At 39.5% G+C, this 15,745-nt stretch overlaps 1 protein-coding gene across 3 annotated transcripts in view; it reads right to left on the bottom strand.

Annotated features, from left to right (window-relative positions):
- The window catches only part of THSD4 (thrombospondin type 1 domain containing 4), a 260,249-nt gene that overhangs the window by 199,402 nt on the left and 45,102 nt on the right, over positions 1-15,745 (bottom strand). For all 3 annotated transcript variants that reach the window (XR_003534995.1, XM_027688407.1, XM_027688408.1), the window contains exon 5: positions 7,599-8,019. Coding sequence is in view for 2 of the 3 variants with exons in the window: in XM_027688407.1 (XP_027544208.1) it covers positions 7,599-8,019 (421 nt within the window). In the remaining variant the exon portion in view is untranslated. The remainder of the gene's footprint in view (positions 1-7,598; positions 8,020-15,745) is intronic.

Genomic DNA, 15,745 nt, shown 5'->3' with positions numbered 1-15,745 from the left:
CTGAATCTTCAGCTACTCTTGGACACAATTTCACCTCAGGCAGCACACAGACTTCTCCAGCTCCGCCATGAGACCCATTTAACAGGCTCAGAACTTCCAAATCAACCTCACGGAAGAAAAAGGCACCTCAGTGCTTCCTGCAGGATCGTAAAATACTGAAGTTCTACTGCTAACATGCCTTCTGAAGTCCTGTACATTAAAAATCAAGGAGATATACATATTGGGAAGTTGACGGAATCTCTGGAAAATTCAGCTTCCAGAGTGCTCAAGCAAACCCCAAACATACCAATGGTGCTAAATGTATATGAATTGTGTAACTCTAACACTAAATTATGGAAATGGTCTGCCACATACAGACACCAAGAACAGAGAAAGGAATGTCCTAAGATACTTAGGAGCAACAGCATGAAATGCAAGAAAGCAGTAGAAAGGATTATTAAGACATTTTCACAAGAAGAGGGACTTTTACATGGAGAAAACTTTAACCATTATATTGTCCTGAGCTATAATTACAATGGTTTGAGATATGTCATATTTAATGTGAAGGGATGTGTGGTCACTGTTTCAAAAGCAGTGCTGCTGTCTATGGAGTGAACACAATATCAGTCAGCAGAGATGCCATTACAGATTTTTCAAATTTATGGTGTGAGTCCCAGTTCTTGTTTTATAACATTTGAATGGAAAACATGGGTGAAAGGAGTTGAGCCACTCATTAGAGACCATAATGCAAACTAGAAGCACATCACAGAATGTGTCAATCATAGAAAAGTTGGTTCTGCACGACACAAGGCAGAGAGTTAAGATGGTTTCATTGACTAATTATGGCAATGTTGGCATTTCTTGCCTTATAATTACTCTAGGTGTAAAGTGAACATTTCAGTTCCTCACTGTGTTTGATAATTCCCTCGCATATTTAGTAGATTTTTATCACTGACACACACTTTCAATCTTTGTTTTCCACAAAAATAAACACAAAATATTGTGTTTATTCTATCCTAAGCTTCACTATACTTTATTTATATCTTATTGTCTTTGAAAAAAGTCAAAGATCCCATTGTTCCTGTATGTTTTTGAAAGTGATTATGAGAACATTAAAGATCCCACAGGTCACTTCACCCAGACCTGGACAACAAGAATACAACAGTAGCCATGTATACATTGGCTGCACCTTTCCTTTTGGTCTGTGTTTCTACAGTTCTTGGCACAACAGAGTATGACTCTCAGACTCCGAGACACTAAACTAGTTCAAAATAACTCAGATTTATCCAACAAAGGAAGTAACTCAATTTTCAATTAAAAACCACAAGCCTGTAAACATCAAGGTTTTCTGAACTGTGCGACTTTGGACTTATTATAAACGTTTTACTAGATTAGTAAGTAATCAACTAGTAATAATTCATTTGTGTAAAACAGCTACCTCTCTTACTGGCACGACTACAGAGCACACTTGTGGAATAAAACTCTTTGAGAGAGCTTCTAAAGTTACCCCAGCATACTTTCCCTAATGACTTAAGGCAGGCAGTTTCCCATAATTATTTAAATTCTAATAAGAACGTCATCATGCCAAATACTTTGCAATACAGTGTTCCCAGCTGTTGAAGGGGTTGTCATAAAGCCACAGCAAGGACACAGAGAGGAAACAGCTGCAGTTCAAGAGCTTTATCAAAGATGTCTCGATGTGAATCCTTTGTACACAAATGATGATTGATTAAACTACATTTTAAAAGAGGTGTCTCTGAGCCAGTGCCTGGTATGTTAAGCCTGTACTAGTGAAATGCATTCTGAACTAATATTTACAAAATTCTGCTGCAAATATCAAAATAGTCAAGGAAAGGACAGTAAAACCCACAGTAATGAAAGCTTTAATAAGTTTCCTATACACCCACGGAATGTCAGACTACCAGACCTACACACAGTCCCACAGTGTTCACATGGAAAATTCCTCACATAAAGTTAAATTTCCTCAGGAAAAGATATGTCATCATAACCCCACTTTGCCACTTATGTCAAACACCTACTCTGTACAAATCTCAAATGAGAATAAATAAACCACACAGCAGCTCTTTGGAAATAAGAAGGAGTTTTTCAGTTTTAAAAAAGAAAGTTCACTTAAAAATACATTGTCTTTTGTTAGTCTTTACCTCAATACCTGAGCATCCCAACTACAATAAAGAGTGCACACTTGCAGAACCCTGTATCACTTCTGAAAAGACTAGTCTGGGAATTACATGTGCTGTTCCATACAAAATTAAACATTTCCATTCCTACCTTTGTTAACACTTGAAACCTTGGAAACGTTTCAGTTTCTATAGAGTGGAAAACTTTGAAAAAATGGAAACACCAGTGAGCTGGTGAATGGCCCAAGATCCCAGGTGCCAAGGGAGCCTGCCAATGCCTACCTGTGTGCTTGGGGGAGAGAAAAGCACATCACTTTTTGATGAACTCAACACGTTACTGCAGGACATTTCAATTCCATTTAATTGGGGGTCTGTGTCCAAAAAAAGCCTTTCAATGGCAAAGTTTTAACTCATACCAGTCAAAAGTAGTATCGTCATCATCATCATTAAGACTCTTCGGGCAATTAAATATATTAATTTATCCCATCACACTAGAGTGGGGGATTGGTCCTGAGCCTTTTACTTCATCTCTTCAATTGTAAAATCTCTTTCCATTTCCAAAATTGTCTTTTCAGATACTTTGCATTCCCTGCTCAGGTGCTGTTCCCAAGTGCTCTGCACACAGGAACACAGATCCAAGTAGAGGACTCTCATTCACAACCAAAAGCTGGATTTTCCATAGCTATGCTACCAGAATAACAGTATGCACAGCTGAAGGGTCAGGGCAAGAAAGTAAAAGTAATCAGTGTTTTCTGATCCTCTCTAGATACTTCTCCAAAACACAACTACTTCTTGTTGAGTACCAGTCACATAAAATACTGAGAAAGACAACACAATGTAACTGGAGACATGACAGTAATCCATATGAACCAGTCACTGGAAATAAACTGGACAAGTTCAGCAAAACTTCATCCATAAATATCTCAGTGAGCCCTCAACAATTAGTCTTTCATACATTTTACCTTGGGGTTTTTTTTCAAATTTCTATATAAACTGAGATATAAATTTGGTCAAAAACATACCTCAAAGACAACTGAGATCCTTTTTGCATGCTGAAACTCATATATGAATTTCCCTGCCTGGTTTTCATACTTCTTGTTGTGCTGTAAGTGAATCACTAAAAGAGACACTATTTTATTTTATGGGTTTTCTGACCAGAGCACTGAAGTGGTCATGATTACTATGGGACCTCATCGGCTGTTTTGGTGCAATTTGGAAAGTGGGAACTGCAGAAGAGGAGAGGTAACAAGCTGCCAGTGTAAAGAGGGCCTTCAGGCCTGAGCTCTCCACCAAGGACAATGTAGAAACCTGGAATGGTTTGTCTTGGAAGGGACCTTTAAAGATCACCTGATGTCAACCCCCCTGCCATGGGCAGGGACACCTTCCACTAGAGCAGGCTGACCAAAGCCCATCCAGCCTGGCTTGAGTATTTCCAGGGATTGGGCATCCAGAGCTTATTTGGTCAGTCTGTGCCAGGGCCTCACCACCTTCATCATGGAAAGATTTCTTCCTTATGTCCACTCTAAACTCACCCTCCCTTAATTTAAAAGGGTTGCCTCTTGTCCTGACACTACAGGCCTTGGTAAAAAGTCCTGCCATCTTATAAGCCCTCTTTAAGTACTGAAAGGCTGCAATAAGATCTCTACATAGTAAGGATAGAGACATACTAAGAATTATTGTATTTACCAATAAGCCACAACTCACTGCATGCCTTAAAAAAAAATAAAATAAATCAGGTAAAATTGACTTGTAAAAGAGGCACTCTGTATCACCACATATACACTGCAAAACAAACAGTCTTGAATATCCAGACTGCCCAAGTGACCTGCAGCCTGGAGTTAATTTACAAATATATTCTCACACATTCAGGCACTCACGGAGAGCTGGTGACTTGGCAGCACTCGAGACAATTAATTACAGAAAGTGCTCAGTAAATAAATGTTCCATTTGAGTTGCTTCCTTTGTTCTGGCAACAAACCACACAAAGAAGGTCGCATTCAAATTCTACTTCAACCACACATCCATATAATTCTCCTTCCTTTTTAATGCAGGGGGGAGTAAGGAAGATTTACTCATCAGCTCCCTATTTTGGAGGAATGCAGAGTGCACTGGAAGAATCTCATTGTATTGCAGGTACCTTATGGTTTCAGTTAGACCTGTCAGTGCTGTCTGTGTGTAGAGGAGGGATGTTTCCTGCCCCAGGAGGTGACAGGCAGCTGTGTGTTCTGAGGGGAGGATGTAGGCAAGGTGCTGAAGAGGGGAAGCCACTTGTGTAACGAGAAAATAGGTTTAAGGACCTGCAGGAACACTTGAACAAATACAAGCACTTCCGAGGGTCTCCCCGACCAAACCCCACAAGTTTCACTTTTATGAATCAAGCTGTCAGTCATGTAGAATGAGTTTGGCTATTAATGAAAAAACAATAAATGTACAATAATGAGGAAATGACCTAATGGACCGAGGCAGATGGACTTAATTTGTTATTAATTAACTGCCCTTAGGAGAAACTGTAGAGGGAGTGGCCAAACACCACGATAATGGTTAACAGAATACCTTGAATAAATGAGATTTTCATTTTTGGCGTGCTCCAGGAAGAACTGAAGAAAAAAAAATTAAAAGATGCTGTTCTCTGCTTGCTGGCAAGACTATTGGTACAAGTCACTGCTGATAAATTAAATTAAAGCCCGCGTGCAGAAGCATTTAATCAGAAAGAACAAGTGAACAGAGTGAAACACTATCAGCCTTGTTTTGCTCTCGTCCTGGCCTTTCTACTCAAACTGTTCTTAGCTACTTCTTTTCTATAATTACATTAATTACCACATTCTAGGGAGAAAAATAACCCTGAACAGCAATTACAGCTTCAACAAGGGTAACAGAAATGTTACTAAATAAAGAATATCACTATGGAGAGTTCCACGCTTAGGAGAAGCTGCATCATCTACAATTTCCCTTGGCTATTAAAAGTCTCCTGTAATATAACCAGAGATTTCTTTATAACTGCATCTATGCCCTCAACAACAGCAAAGATGCAGAAACAGTATGCTCACCTATGTTTTCTCTTCATCTGTTGAATTCTACTGTTTAAACAACAGATTCTAAAACTGACATGAAAATATTTTCATTCCTGTTCCCCTTCTACCAAAAGAAATTTGCCCAAGGCCAAACCCCTCATCACACCAACCTGTCTATCTTGCCAATGTCCAATTCACAAGCTCACTGCCCTCTCCTCTCCAGCCTCCCTGTCACTCTCAACAAATGTCCTCTACAAGCCTTCCTTTGCCATACCTTGTCTGGGATTGCTTCTTTCTTCCACCTCATTTCTACTTTCCTCACCTCTCACCCCTTGCTCTCTGAAAAGACCTCTTTCCTGGAAGCGATTTTCTTACATGAAGTCAGGCAGAACACTGTCCAACTTTGTGCCCTGATGAGTGAGGGGTGAAATAAAGACTGGGGCATTTGTGTATTGCTTGGACACCACTGAGAAAATTCGGCACAGAAAACTTTCCAAATTAATGCCCATGCACTAAGGTCATTTCCCATTTCCTTCAAAAAACAGAAAGTGTTTTTCAAAAGAGCAATTTGTACCAGAGACTATTCTCAGAGGCTCAAATTAGCTCTTTCATGTTTTCCATTCCAGACAAATACACTAAAGCTTTCTTGACATTAGGTCTCTTCAATCAACTGCTCTAGTCTCTATCAATGGATTTTATTTATAAATAAAGCAGATGTAATAACTGCTACCCTAAGAGGCAAAAAGGCACTCATCTGATTTGTGTAGTCATGTTTTTGTTATCCTGTGTTCTGTTGCTCCATCTCCACTATGCAGGCTTCCACTGAACAAAACAGGATTTTTAAGAGGCAGAAGAATCAGATGTGCACCCATCCAGAAAAATATGGCCTGACCTGTCAACATACTGAGACCTCTCCTGAACATCCTGCTTCCAATATCCAAATACAGGCTTCTTCATGTTTGCAACATTAGGCTAGATTAGGAGCCCAAATAAGATAAAATATTAGGAGGAATTACTTTGGGAAATACTAAAATGGCACAGGCAGAAAGTGGAAATTTTAGCAGGGTGAAAACTGCTAATGGGGACAAAGAACAAAACCTCACTCGCCTCCCACATACAATGGGAGACTGCCCTGGAGCATGGAGCTACACTCAGCCAAATATTTTTGAATCAAGCAGTGAGAGAGTAAGTTTTATTTAAAAATTAACACAGAACAGATTTTCATTCCGATGAATTAGGAAGCCAAAATCAAAGCATGTGGAGCTCAAATGCTGGGAAAAGTAGCATCTATCAGAGAACATACACAGCACCATGGAAAGATCCTGGAGTGATCTGGGCTACTGGGTGCTGGCTCTAAATGCCAGTTAGAACATGAGGAGCACTCACAAAAGGATAACCTTTTCTTATGGGATTGGGAAGTAGGCAGCCTTCATAAAGTGGTCCACCCCAACTCCATTTTTCCATTTCTTTCATGAAAAAAAACATTAAACCTGTCTATGACTGTGGTGGTTTGACCTTGGCTGGATGACAGGTAAGGCTGCTCTGTCACTACCCTTCCCAACCGGCAGGGGAGAGAAAACGTAAGGAGAGGCTCATGAGTTGAGATAAGGACAGGGAGAAGTCACTCACCCACTACCAATCATGGGCAAACCAGACTGGACATGGGGAATTTCACTGAATTTATTACCAGTCAAAATCAGAACAGGACAACAACAAGTAAAACAAATCTTAAAACCACCTTCTCCCCACCCCTCTCTCTTTCCTGGACTCTACTTCCTCTTCCTTAGCAGTGCAGGGAGGCAGCAATGGGGGTGATGGTCAGTTCAGCACAGGTTACCAAAACCTGGCCATGCAAACCCAATACACTCCACACTACCCTCCCTCTATGAATCATATATTTAAGAATTATCATTAAAATCCACATTCATCACACAACCTTCAACATCAACAAAACAAACCAACCAACCCAAAAAAATTCCCCCAACAAAAAGATCAAAGTAACATTATCACAGCACCAAACAGAAGTGGATAATTTACACAAAAACCGTCCCTTGTCCCTTCACCATAATTACAACAAAAATTCTCCACAATCATTCCACTCTCTAACATTGTTCAGTCCACATTTTGCTCCCTACCTCCCTCCATTACTATTCTTATCTCAAATTCCTCATAGTCCCAGCTTTTGGCACCAAAAAGACCAGTTTCTCCTTCTATCCAATTAGAATTGTACATGTTGGTAGGTTAAGCGACCTCTTAAAATCCTTGAAGGTTTGGTTTTAAGTAACTGTAGTATTACGGATCTACTTTCAGTACTCCCTAAGACACTTTAAAATCAGTTCACAAAAATTTTCATTAAATTAATAAAAAACAAGCTTAACTTGACAATCACGTGAACATTTCACACACTGGAGGAAAGCCGTAGCTGTCCAGCACATTAAATACAGGAAACTCCTTTGAAAAACAGACTTACAATGGTGTTGCAGAGTTTGTACTGCTTGTAGGTGCCGACACACACGATGGCCGCGGCCCTTTGGGGCTGGGGCTGCCCCTGCAGGGCCTGGGCTGACACAGGGTTGGGATCACTGCTCTGGAACAGACTTTGAGACGCAGGAAACGATGGTGACTGATAAACTGAGGGTCCCAGGACCTGATGTCCTGCCTGAGGCCCACTTGCCTCTTGATAAAGGTTCCCATGTTGGACTGGAGGCCCAGCTGCTTGGCTGTAGGTGCTCAGGAGACTCGGGCTTGGATGGAACATGTGGCTCCTCGAGGACTGCCGCTGCCTCCGGAGCTTCTGAGGCTGCTGACCAGTGTCAGTTTGTAAAGGTAAAATGTACGGCACTTTTCCATACCCGTACTTTCCTGGACCAATAGGATTTCTGTTTCTGCTCCTGAAAACAGAGAGAGAGAAAACAGTTACTGAATCCATACGCGAGGGAGCAGTTAGATATTTATACGTGACCTGTTTATTTGTCAGAGTTATTCACTGCAAAGCAACAGGTAACCAAGTTTTCTGGAAAATATGTTCAAGATGTAGTCCTGCTTAAAATATTCAGAACCTCTGAAAAAGTCTACTGGTTCAACTAAATTCTGGGCCCTCTTTGGCCAAGAGTCACATGGAAGTCACTTAGTGTCAGCTCCCAAAGGATAAGGTGTGGTATAAAACAGCAGTTTGGAGTGAGGTGGTGGTTGTCTTTTTGATCCCCAGGACTCTCCTCTAAAATGGAAATTCAGAGAATCCAAGCTGTATACTGCTAAAATTCATAACCATGTTCCAGAAGGCCTTGAGATAGATAACAGCAGAAAATCCCTACTGAGGATTTGAGTAATGACAGAAGGAAATCTACATTCAGTATTGTAAAGATCATTAAACATTTTGTATCCATTCTAAAGGTCTCCTGTGGTTCTGCTTCATTTGCTACTTAAGAAATAAAAATGGAAACAGAAAAAGAATAAGGAACATAAAAATATTACTGAAAGACCCCTGGAAAAGATGACAAATGTAGGTAAATATTCTTATTATGTTACATAGATGATTTTCTCTTCTCTGGCCAGCAGATTTACCCTTTTTTTTAAATATGCAAAGTGTGGATTTCCAATACATTGAATTACTAAGTCGTGACCCCCCAGTTTGTTGTCAGGATAAAAGCCCACCTTTCACTGTCCATTACCAAAACATTCCCGAGACCTGACAGCCCTGAGCACTGACCATCACGTTGCAGGTCTGCTCTCCTGCTCACAGATCTCTTCTCACTTACTGAAAACCCTGTATTTTGGGCCATGTTACACCCATACCAGCAGCCTCAGACAGCTGGGATGCCGTCTGAGATATAAGAGATATAATAAATAACAAATTAAGGCAATTTGCCTTGGTCCATTAGGTCATTTCCTCATAGCAACATAGTGGACTCAGCCTGCAGTCTCAGCTCCAAATTAAAAGTGAAGAGTCAAAAAATTAATAATATCACATTTGGGTCTCACCATTTAAGAGAGATAACTCTGGAATTTTATCTGCCAGCAATAGGCTTGTTTGCATTTGCTTTTCTTCTCAACCTGTGCAGCTCAATATCACACCAGGCCCTGATTTCTAATGCCACAGTCTGAAGAATAAGCTGGCAAAAAATAATTTCTTCCAGTTCAGAGCAACGTGTGAATACAGTTATTTTGGGTAACCTTTGCAGCTCAGGAAGGGAGACACCAATAAAGGAAAGTAATTTTCTTTCTGTCCATAAAATATATCTATATTTTTAATATATATACAAAATAGACTTGAACTGCAGTGAAAACCAGAAGTTATAAAGTGACATACTTATTTTCTAGAAACTGAAGTGTTACAGATGTCAGACAGACACCAGATCAAAGGGACCTTTCTTTGGGTTTGTTTTTTCTAGGGTTTGCTTTCTTCCCAAGTTTTCTATTCTCCTAAGATTCTTGTTACATGGGAACCCTGGAAGTCATTTACTTCACACTCTGGCCTTATGGCCACGTGGGGCTTTTAATCAATCTTCCTGGCTCAAGATGTGTGAACAAGAGTGCTGACTTGCCCTGGCAGATAAGAGACCAGCACTCTTGAAGTGTTTATCCCCCTTAATCTGCTCTGACCATGACAGTCATTGTTGAGGCAGGGCTTTGGGAGTTCCAGTGGAGAGAAGTACTATAATGGCTTTTGGCATTAAGGTGGGGAAAGGAAGGCTTCCTGTAAGTAAACAGGGGAGGAAAGAAAGAGAAATTATGAATGAGAATTATTTCAGAAGTTTAGACTAAACCCATTTTGATTTAAATGAACAGTTTTATTGTTGTGTAAAAATTGGAAAATCTTGATTTTGAAGGTATTAAGTCTTTTTTCTTGTAAAATGGTTTGTCACTGCAACAAACATAGAGCAACAGCACAAAGAAGTGAAAGCAGTAACAATATTCTTGCTGTTAGTTCCTGCCTCATCTTGGCTTCTTTTCCTAAACTCTAACCTGGAAATGTTTCTGAAGTCCCCACGGATGAGGAACTGAAGCACCATTTCTGGAGAGTCGGGAACATCACATTGCTTTCAACATGCTAATTTTGAAAACAAAGTGCAACAGACAACCTCGAATTATTAACACCTTTATTGGTGTTCATGCATTCATTTAAACCAGTATTGACCAGATTGAAACTATTCTCAACACTGTTTTGCCTTAAAGCATCTTTCATTCACACTTGGCAATATCCTGATAAATTAGGAATGCAGTCTGTTGCACTGTAATAAAGAGGCTTGTAAAAATAGCTTAGTGTTAATTAACTTTTATAATTCTTGGGGATTATCAGGCAGAATTTATAATGTCATGCAGCAACGAGGGAGAAAGTGAGATATGTTATGTTGGTCTATACACAATGAGAAAACAGTAGGGAAAGGAGAACCATGGAGGGGAAAGGAGAAGGAAAATTAGACAAAATCTACATTAGCTTACTAATCAAAATTAAACTAAGCTTGCTGACACTGTTTGCTTTATGCTAAATCCACTCAGCATTGATCTGCTGGTAGAAGACAGAAATAGGCCAAGCACTTCTGGCTTGTTGGGAATTTTCAGTTGCCAGCAGGGCTTATTCTTACCTGTCATTCATTATGATTACCTACATTCATTCTAAGCCACATAACTCCCTCCTCCCCACAGCATGGCTTGGAAGCTCCTCCTTTTTTTTTTAGTTTTTAAAATGCACACTATCATAAGCCAGGTCAGAGTTGGGATGCACTTTCATTTAGTGCAACAGGTAAAGGAGGATAAAAGCATTAGCAAGTAAAACCTCTGGCCTTGTGCCTACTTAGCCAGTCCTAAATTAGAGTGAGGTTACACTGCATTAGTCTTTGCATACCCAGCTATGCTAAAAACCAAGTTATCCTTCTTAAAGTAGAAATGGTTAAGAAGAGCATTTGAGTAAGATGTTGAGTATGTGTTGCTGCAGAGTGAAGCTGACTGTTTGAATCACAGTCAACAACTCTCAGACAAACTCTGAAAATTCAACTTGAGCAAGATCTGAGTTTTAGCCTCCAAATTTTACACAACTTTGACAAAGCTTTTCCAGCGTGGTGTTAGATTCTGTCTTCACAAGTCCATGTTTCCCCAGCACCAACAGAAATAATTACAAGAGTTTGGTACCAAAATTGAGCCCCATATTCCTCCCACAGCACAATTCCTAAAACATCTGCATTTAGAAAGGATTCTAATACATTTCCAAAACCTGCAACATGCTGCACCACGTGATCAAGGACATGACTGTGTCAATGCAAACTCTTTACACAGCCTGTAAGAAAACAGTAATAATAAATAATTCCTAGGTTCTTTCTGATAAACACAGTCCCTGCAGAGCTGATATTATTTAGAGATGGATTTACTTAGGTATTGAGCACCAAAAATTGGAGCACCTATCATGAGAATGATTGGAGGGTTGAATTCCAACGAGAAGTCAACCACTGGCACTAAGGTACAAGCACTGTCACACTCAGAACTGAAGCAATTAAAGTAACACTTCACTTCTCATTTAACTAGACAATAAACAGTTAAAAATCACAAGAAACAACTCCCAGAGAGGAGAAAACACCAACTGTTTGAAACACAGGTGAAAGAAAAAAGAAGCCTGGGACTTTACTCTGCAGGACTACCCCGTGTTCCTCCCTTGCGTAAATCCAGCGCGTTCTGCACATGCTGGAGCCCTTCAGGAAGTTACCAATTACCTTCCACATTAATCTTTCCAAAAGCACTCCCCTTTCCAGCTGAACTAAACATGACTGCATTAGCAAAACAGCCATGCTAATTTTCCATTGCCTGTAAATTCATGTTGATAGTCAGAGATTTAATAGGTTTGTCAGGTGTGCTGCCTTCTCAGAGCCCCCACGGTCCTTAGATGTGCGGAGACAATCTAGGACTGGGGACAGTTATGTTCATATCCTGCATCTGTTTCACTTAAACAGAAGTTCCTCCTCCTAGTTCAGCCAAATCAGCTCAGGAAAAGAAACAACATGCTCCCAGGTTTCACTTATGCCAGGCCAGTTAATTTTACATGAGGGCTTTTGGCTGCAAATCTTTATGTCAGTCAGATTTTCACTACTGCTGATCCATTCATGTAAATAAAACTATTTAAGGTAGAAAAAGCCTTTTATTTCATTGCTTCTGATAAAAAGATATCAAACAATGATTGTCTACAATACTTTGCATGGGGGAAGGTCCTAAATATCCCTTCAAGAATTAGAAACAACAGAAAGGAAGAAGTATCAGAAAGCAAAGATAACTAAGTCTCACCAGCTCCATCAGCTGTTAGTCTCTCTGGCTAAACTGTGCAGTATATCAAATAAACACAATAATAAAAAGTTTTTCAGTTTTTCACTGGACTGAAGAAGAACAAGAGAGAATAAGAAAAGAACTATTCAATAATATTTGCAGTCAGTTAGGATGAAAAGGGGGAAAAAAATGTCACGAAGAATAGAATTACCATCTAAAGGCAAATTACTGCCTAACAGAAAAATATATGTAGAAAAGCATTCAGTGTTTCATGTCAGACCACAGCCAGCAGACACCTCTGATCTCTTGTGTTCATCTCAAGCAGAGGCATAACAGCTGTTTAACACAGACCTGGCAATGTCCTTTCTTTGGGTATAATTCTCACAAACACCTGCACCTCCCTGACTGCTCAGACAAATCTGTTTAGCACTTTGATAACAAAAATGATGGGCCCCTTTCAACTTAAGCCAACCTAAATATATTCTTTAATTCAAAAATACATTTGCCCAGACAGGTATGAAAATGAGGTTTTGTGCTATTAATGTAAGGGTTATAGCAAGCATTTCAAAATTATTATCGTTATTATTATTATTAGCTAGTATTCTTGGTGTTCTAATTTTTAACTTCTCTCATGCTGAGAGTATGTCAGCTGCAAGTAGTGAGAACTGGCCCTTCTTAGCACATTTGCAGTGTCAAAAAGGAACTGTGCTGTAGTACCTTTCCTAATTTTAGCCATCAGCAAACGTGTGCCTTAGCAAATAAATGCATTGCCACTGTCTCATGGACTCCATGCTAAGAACAATGCTTTGAACCTCAAGTGGTCTTCAAGAATGAAGCACTTTCGGAGCTGGTTATTTATATTGAATAGAAACCCTCTTTGAACCAAGGATATCCAGTGTCTTTAAAATACACAGGTAAGATTACAAATTTCCTGGGCCTCCACCTCTTCTCTTAAGTGCTCTTTACAAAGCCTCTCTCCAACATAGTTTTTTTCATTTTTTCCCTTTTTCCATCACTTCCTCTCTCCTTACGATTTCTCCCTCTGTTCTCTAAACAGAGGTTCCCTGGCTCACTTCCAGATGAAGCATAACTCATTTGCTTTTTCTTCTGATGTCTGACAGAATAAAGAATGTATTTTCACGAGCTTTGCAGCATTTCATTCATCTTATCTCGTAGTATCAAAGTACTTCCCTTGTAGATGAAAAACTGCAAGGGTGAACATTAGCAAAAACACTCACTTATGACACCAAGGAAGACTTGTACTATTGGAAAGTTTCCTTAGAATGAACCTGAAGAAACTGCCAATTTCCCACATTTTCAATGCACAATCTTTCCCCGTTTCTCCAGGAGTAACATAATGTTCTGGGAAGGTAACAGTTTCACCAGGGATGAGAAGAAAAAACTGCAAAAGAATTGTAGATATTCTTTTCAAAATTGTCTATTGGCAGAAATAATTTCACAAGCAGAGGAAGATGGTTTCCTTCCCTGTTTGCCCAGTCACAACAACCACACTAACAAAAGACAACAGAATCTCCCCACAGATCATCAGACAGACGTGAAACCAACATTTAGACTTTTCTCTTGATCTTGTTGAGAGTTTGGTCGAGTTTGAAGCTTTTTTCAAAGGTTCCTTTACCAGGAATCCTGTCCTGGAATTAACAAGTAAGTCCTTTAATAAGCCGAGGAAACTCATCTCCTCAGTCATCCACAGGCTGACCTGGCTCTGCGTGCCCAGGACCCAAACAAACATTCTCCAGGTTCTTGCCTATCCTTCTCACTGGAATTAAGCAGCTGCCCCATAACCTGTTCCCTAAAGTGTTGCTGGCTGTGTTTTTGTCCCATCATCACAGCAATCAATCCACCACCAGCACCTACTCACGCTGACCTTAACAGTGATCAGCAGAAACAGAGGCTTTATGTGCAAGATAAAAGTGGAAGAAAAGGCAGAAGAGAGGTTACAAATATGATTTATAGCTTTATTTCCCAATATTCCACATTATTTTAACTGCAAAATGTATTTTAAATTACACTGATCTGTGCTTTTGCATTGCAGTTATTCATTTCTATTCCAAAAAATGCTCCAAAACTGCAGTTCTTTGATTTCAAGTAGAAAATTAGTTCTAAAGGAGCTCAGTTCCCTTAGATCCCTATCAAAGCTCTTCAGCTTAAATTTAAGCCCTACTGCTCATCATGGTTTTAACAGGACTGCTTGTTAGCAGGCAAAATCCTCTATAACTAAATCAATTACACATATTTTAACTTCATTAAATCTATTTCTGGGGATAAGTATTCCCGATTTAACTTAATATTTTAGGTCATAGCAAAATATCTTTTAAGCAGCATTACATGACTGTAATTAATTGACAGGTTTTAAATGACACTACCCATTTACAAACAGTTCAAGTATTTAAGTTGCCTTGATTTTGTTTCTGAAGAACCGAAAATGACTTATTAGCTCTTCCTGTTAGCAACGCAGCTATTGAAATATCACTCCAATATTTAAAATGTAATAAAGAAGAAAAATAAGGAGAGATGTAGAAGTCCTTCCAGACACAAAACTTCAAATGGAAAAAAAACCTGGTCCTACTGGCATAAGTTTCTGTTAACAGAATAATTATGGGCATTTATTTTTTCATGTACTTTATTTTTTCTTATTAGTCCTAAATAGTATCCTTAAAATAATTTCAGATACATATTTTTAACCCCTGGCATTTCCTCCATAATTCAGAACTGTAACTGGCCTACAACTGTCCTAGTCAATCATTTACTTTCCAGTCCTCCTACTGCTTTTAATTCTCTTTCATGTTTTATATATATCTAGGCACAAAGTTAACAAGGTTTACTTTAAAAAGACTGTCCAGCATGAATTTTTTTCCCCTTTTTCTTATGTGTAAGTCACAAAATAAACTGTGTTACCCTATTCATAACTGTTACTGAGTTTACATCTTCACAGTATTTTACCAGATTCTTTGACGAGAATCCTTTTTAACAAAACTGAATGATTTACTGGATCTGGATATATTTCTGGATCTGGATATATTTCTGGATCTGGATATATTTCCATCTACTCAAGAGGGAGAGCTCTCAACTGTCAGGTTCCTTCCCACCAAAAGCCACCGTGTGTCCCCTCCCAGCACTGCCCCGAGCCCTGTGCAGCTCTGCATTCCACGGACTCACTTTTCACCGGCTCCAAATCAACCTGGAGAAAATCACTTAAACATGAATGAAGGAGGGGAGCTCTCTGACTCTGTTTTATATTATGGTCATGCATGGCTGTCTGCTCACTGACCTAGAAAACCGGCCCTAAAGCAGTGAGCAGACCTCTCTGATATCCCTGTCCAGTGTCTGGTCACAAGAGCTGAACCAGCC

Source organism: Neopelma chrysocephalum, unplaced genomic scaffold, assembly GCF_003984885.1.
Source record: "Neopelma chrysocephalum unplaced genomic scaffold, ASM398488v2 Primary Assembly neopelma1_75, whole genome shotgun sequence".
NCBI lineage: Eukaryota > Metazoa > Chordata > Aves > Passeriformes > Pipridae > Neopelma > Neopelma chrysocephalum.
Note: the sequence above shows the minus strand (reverse complement) of the source record. Positions and strands in the feature narration are given on the sequence as shown.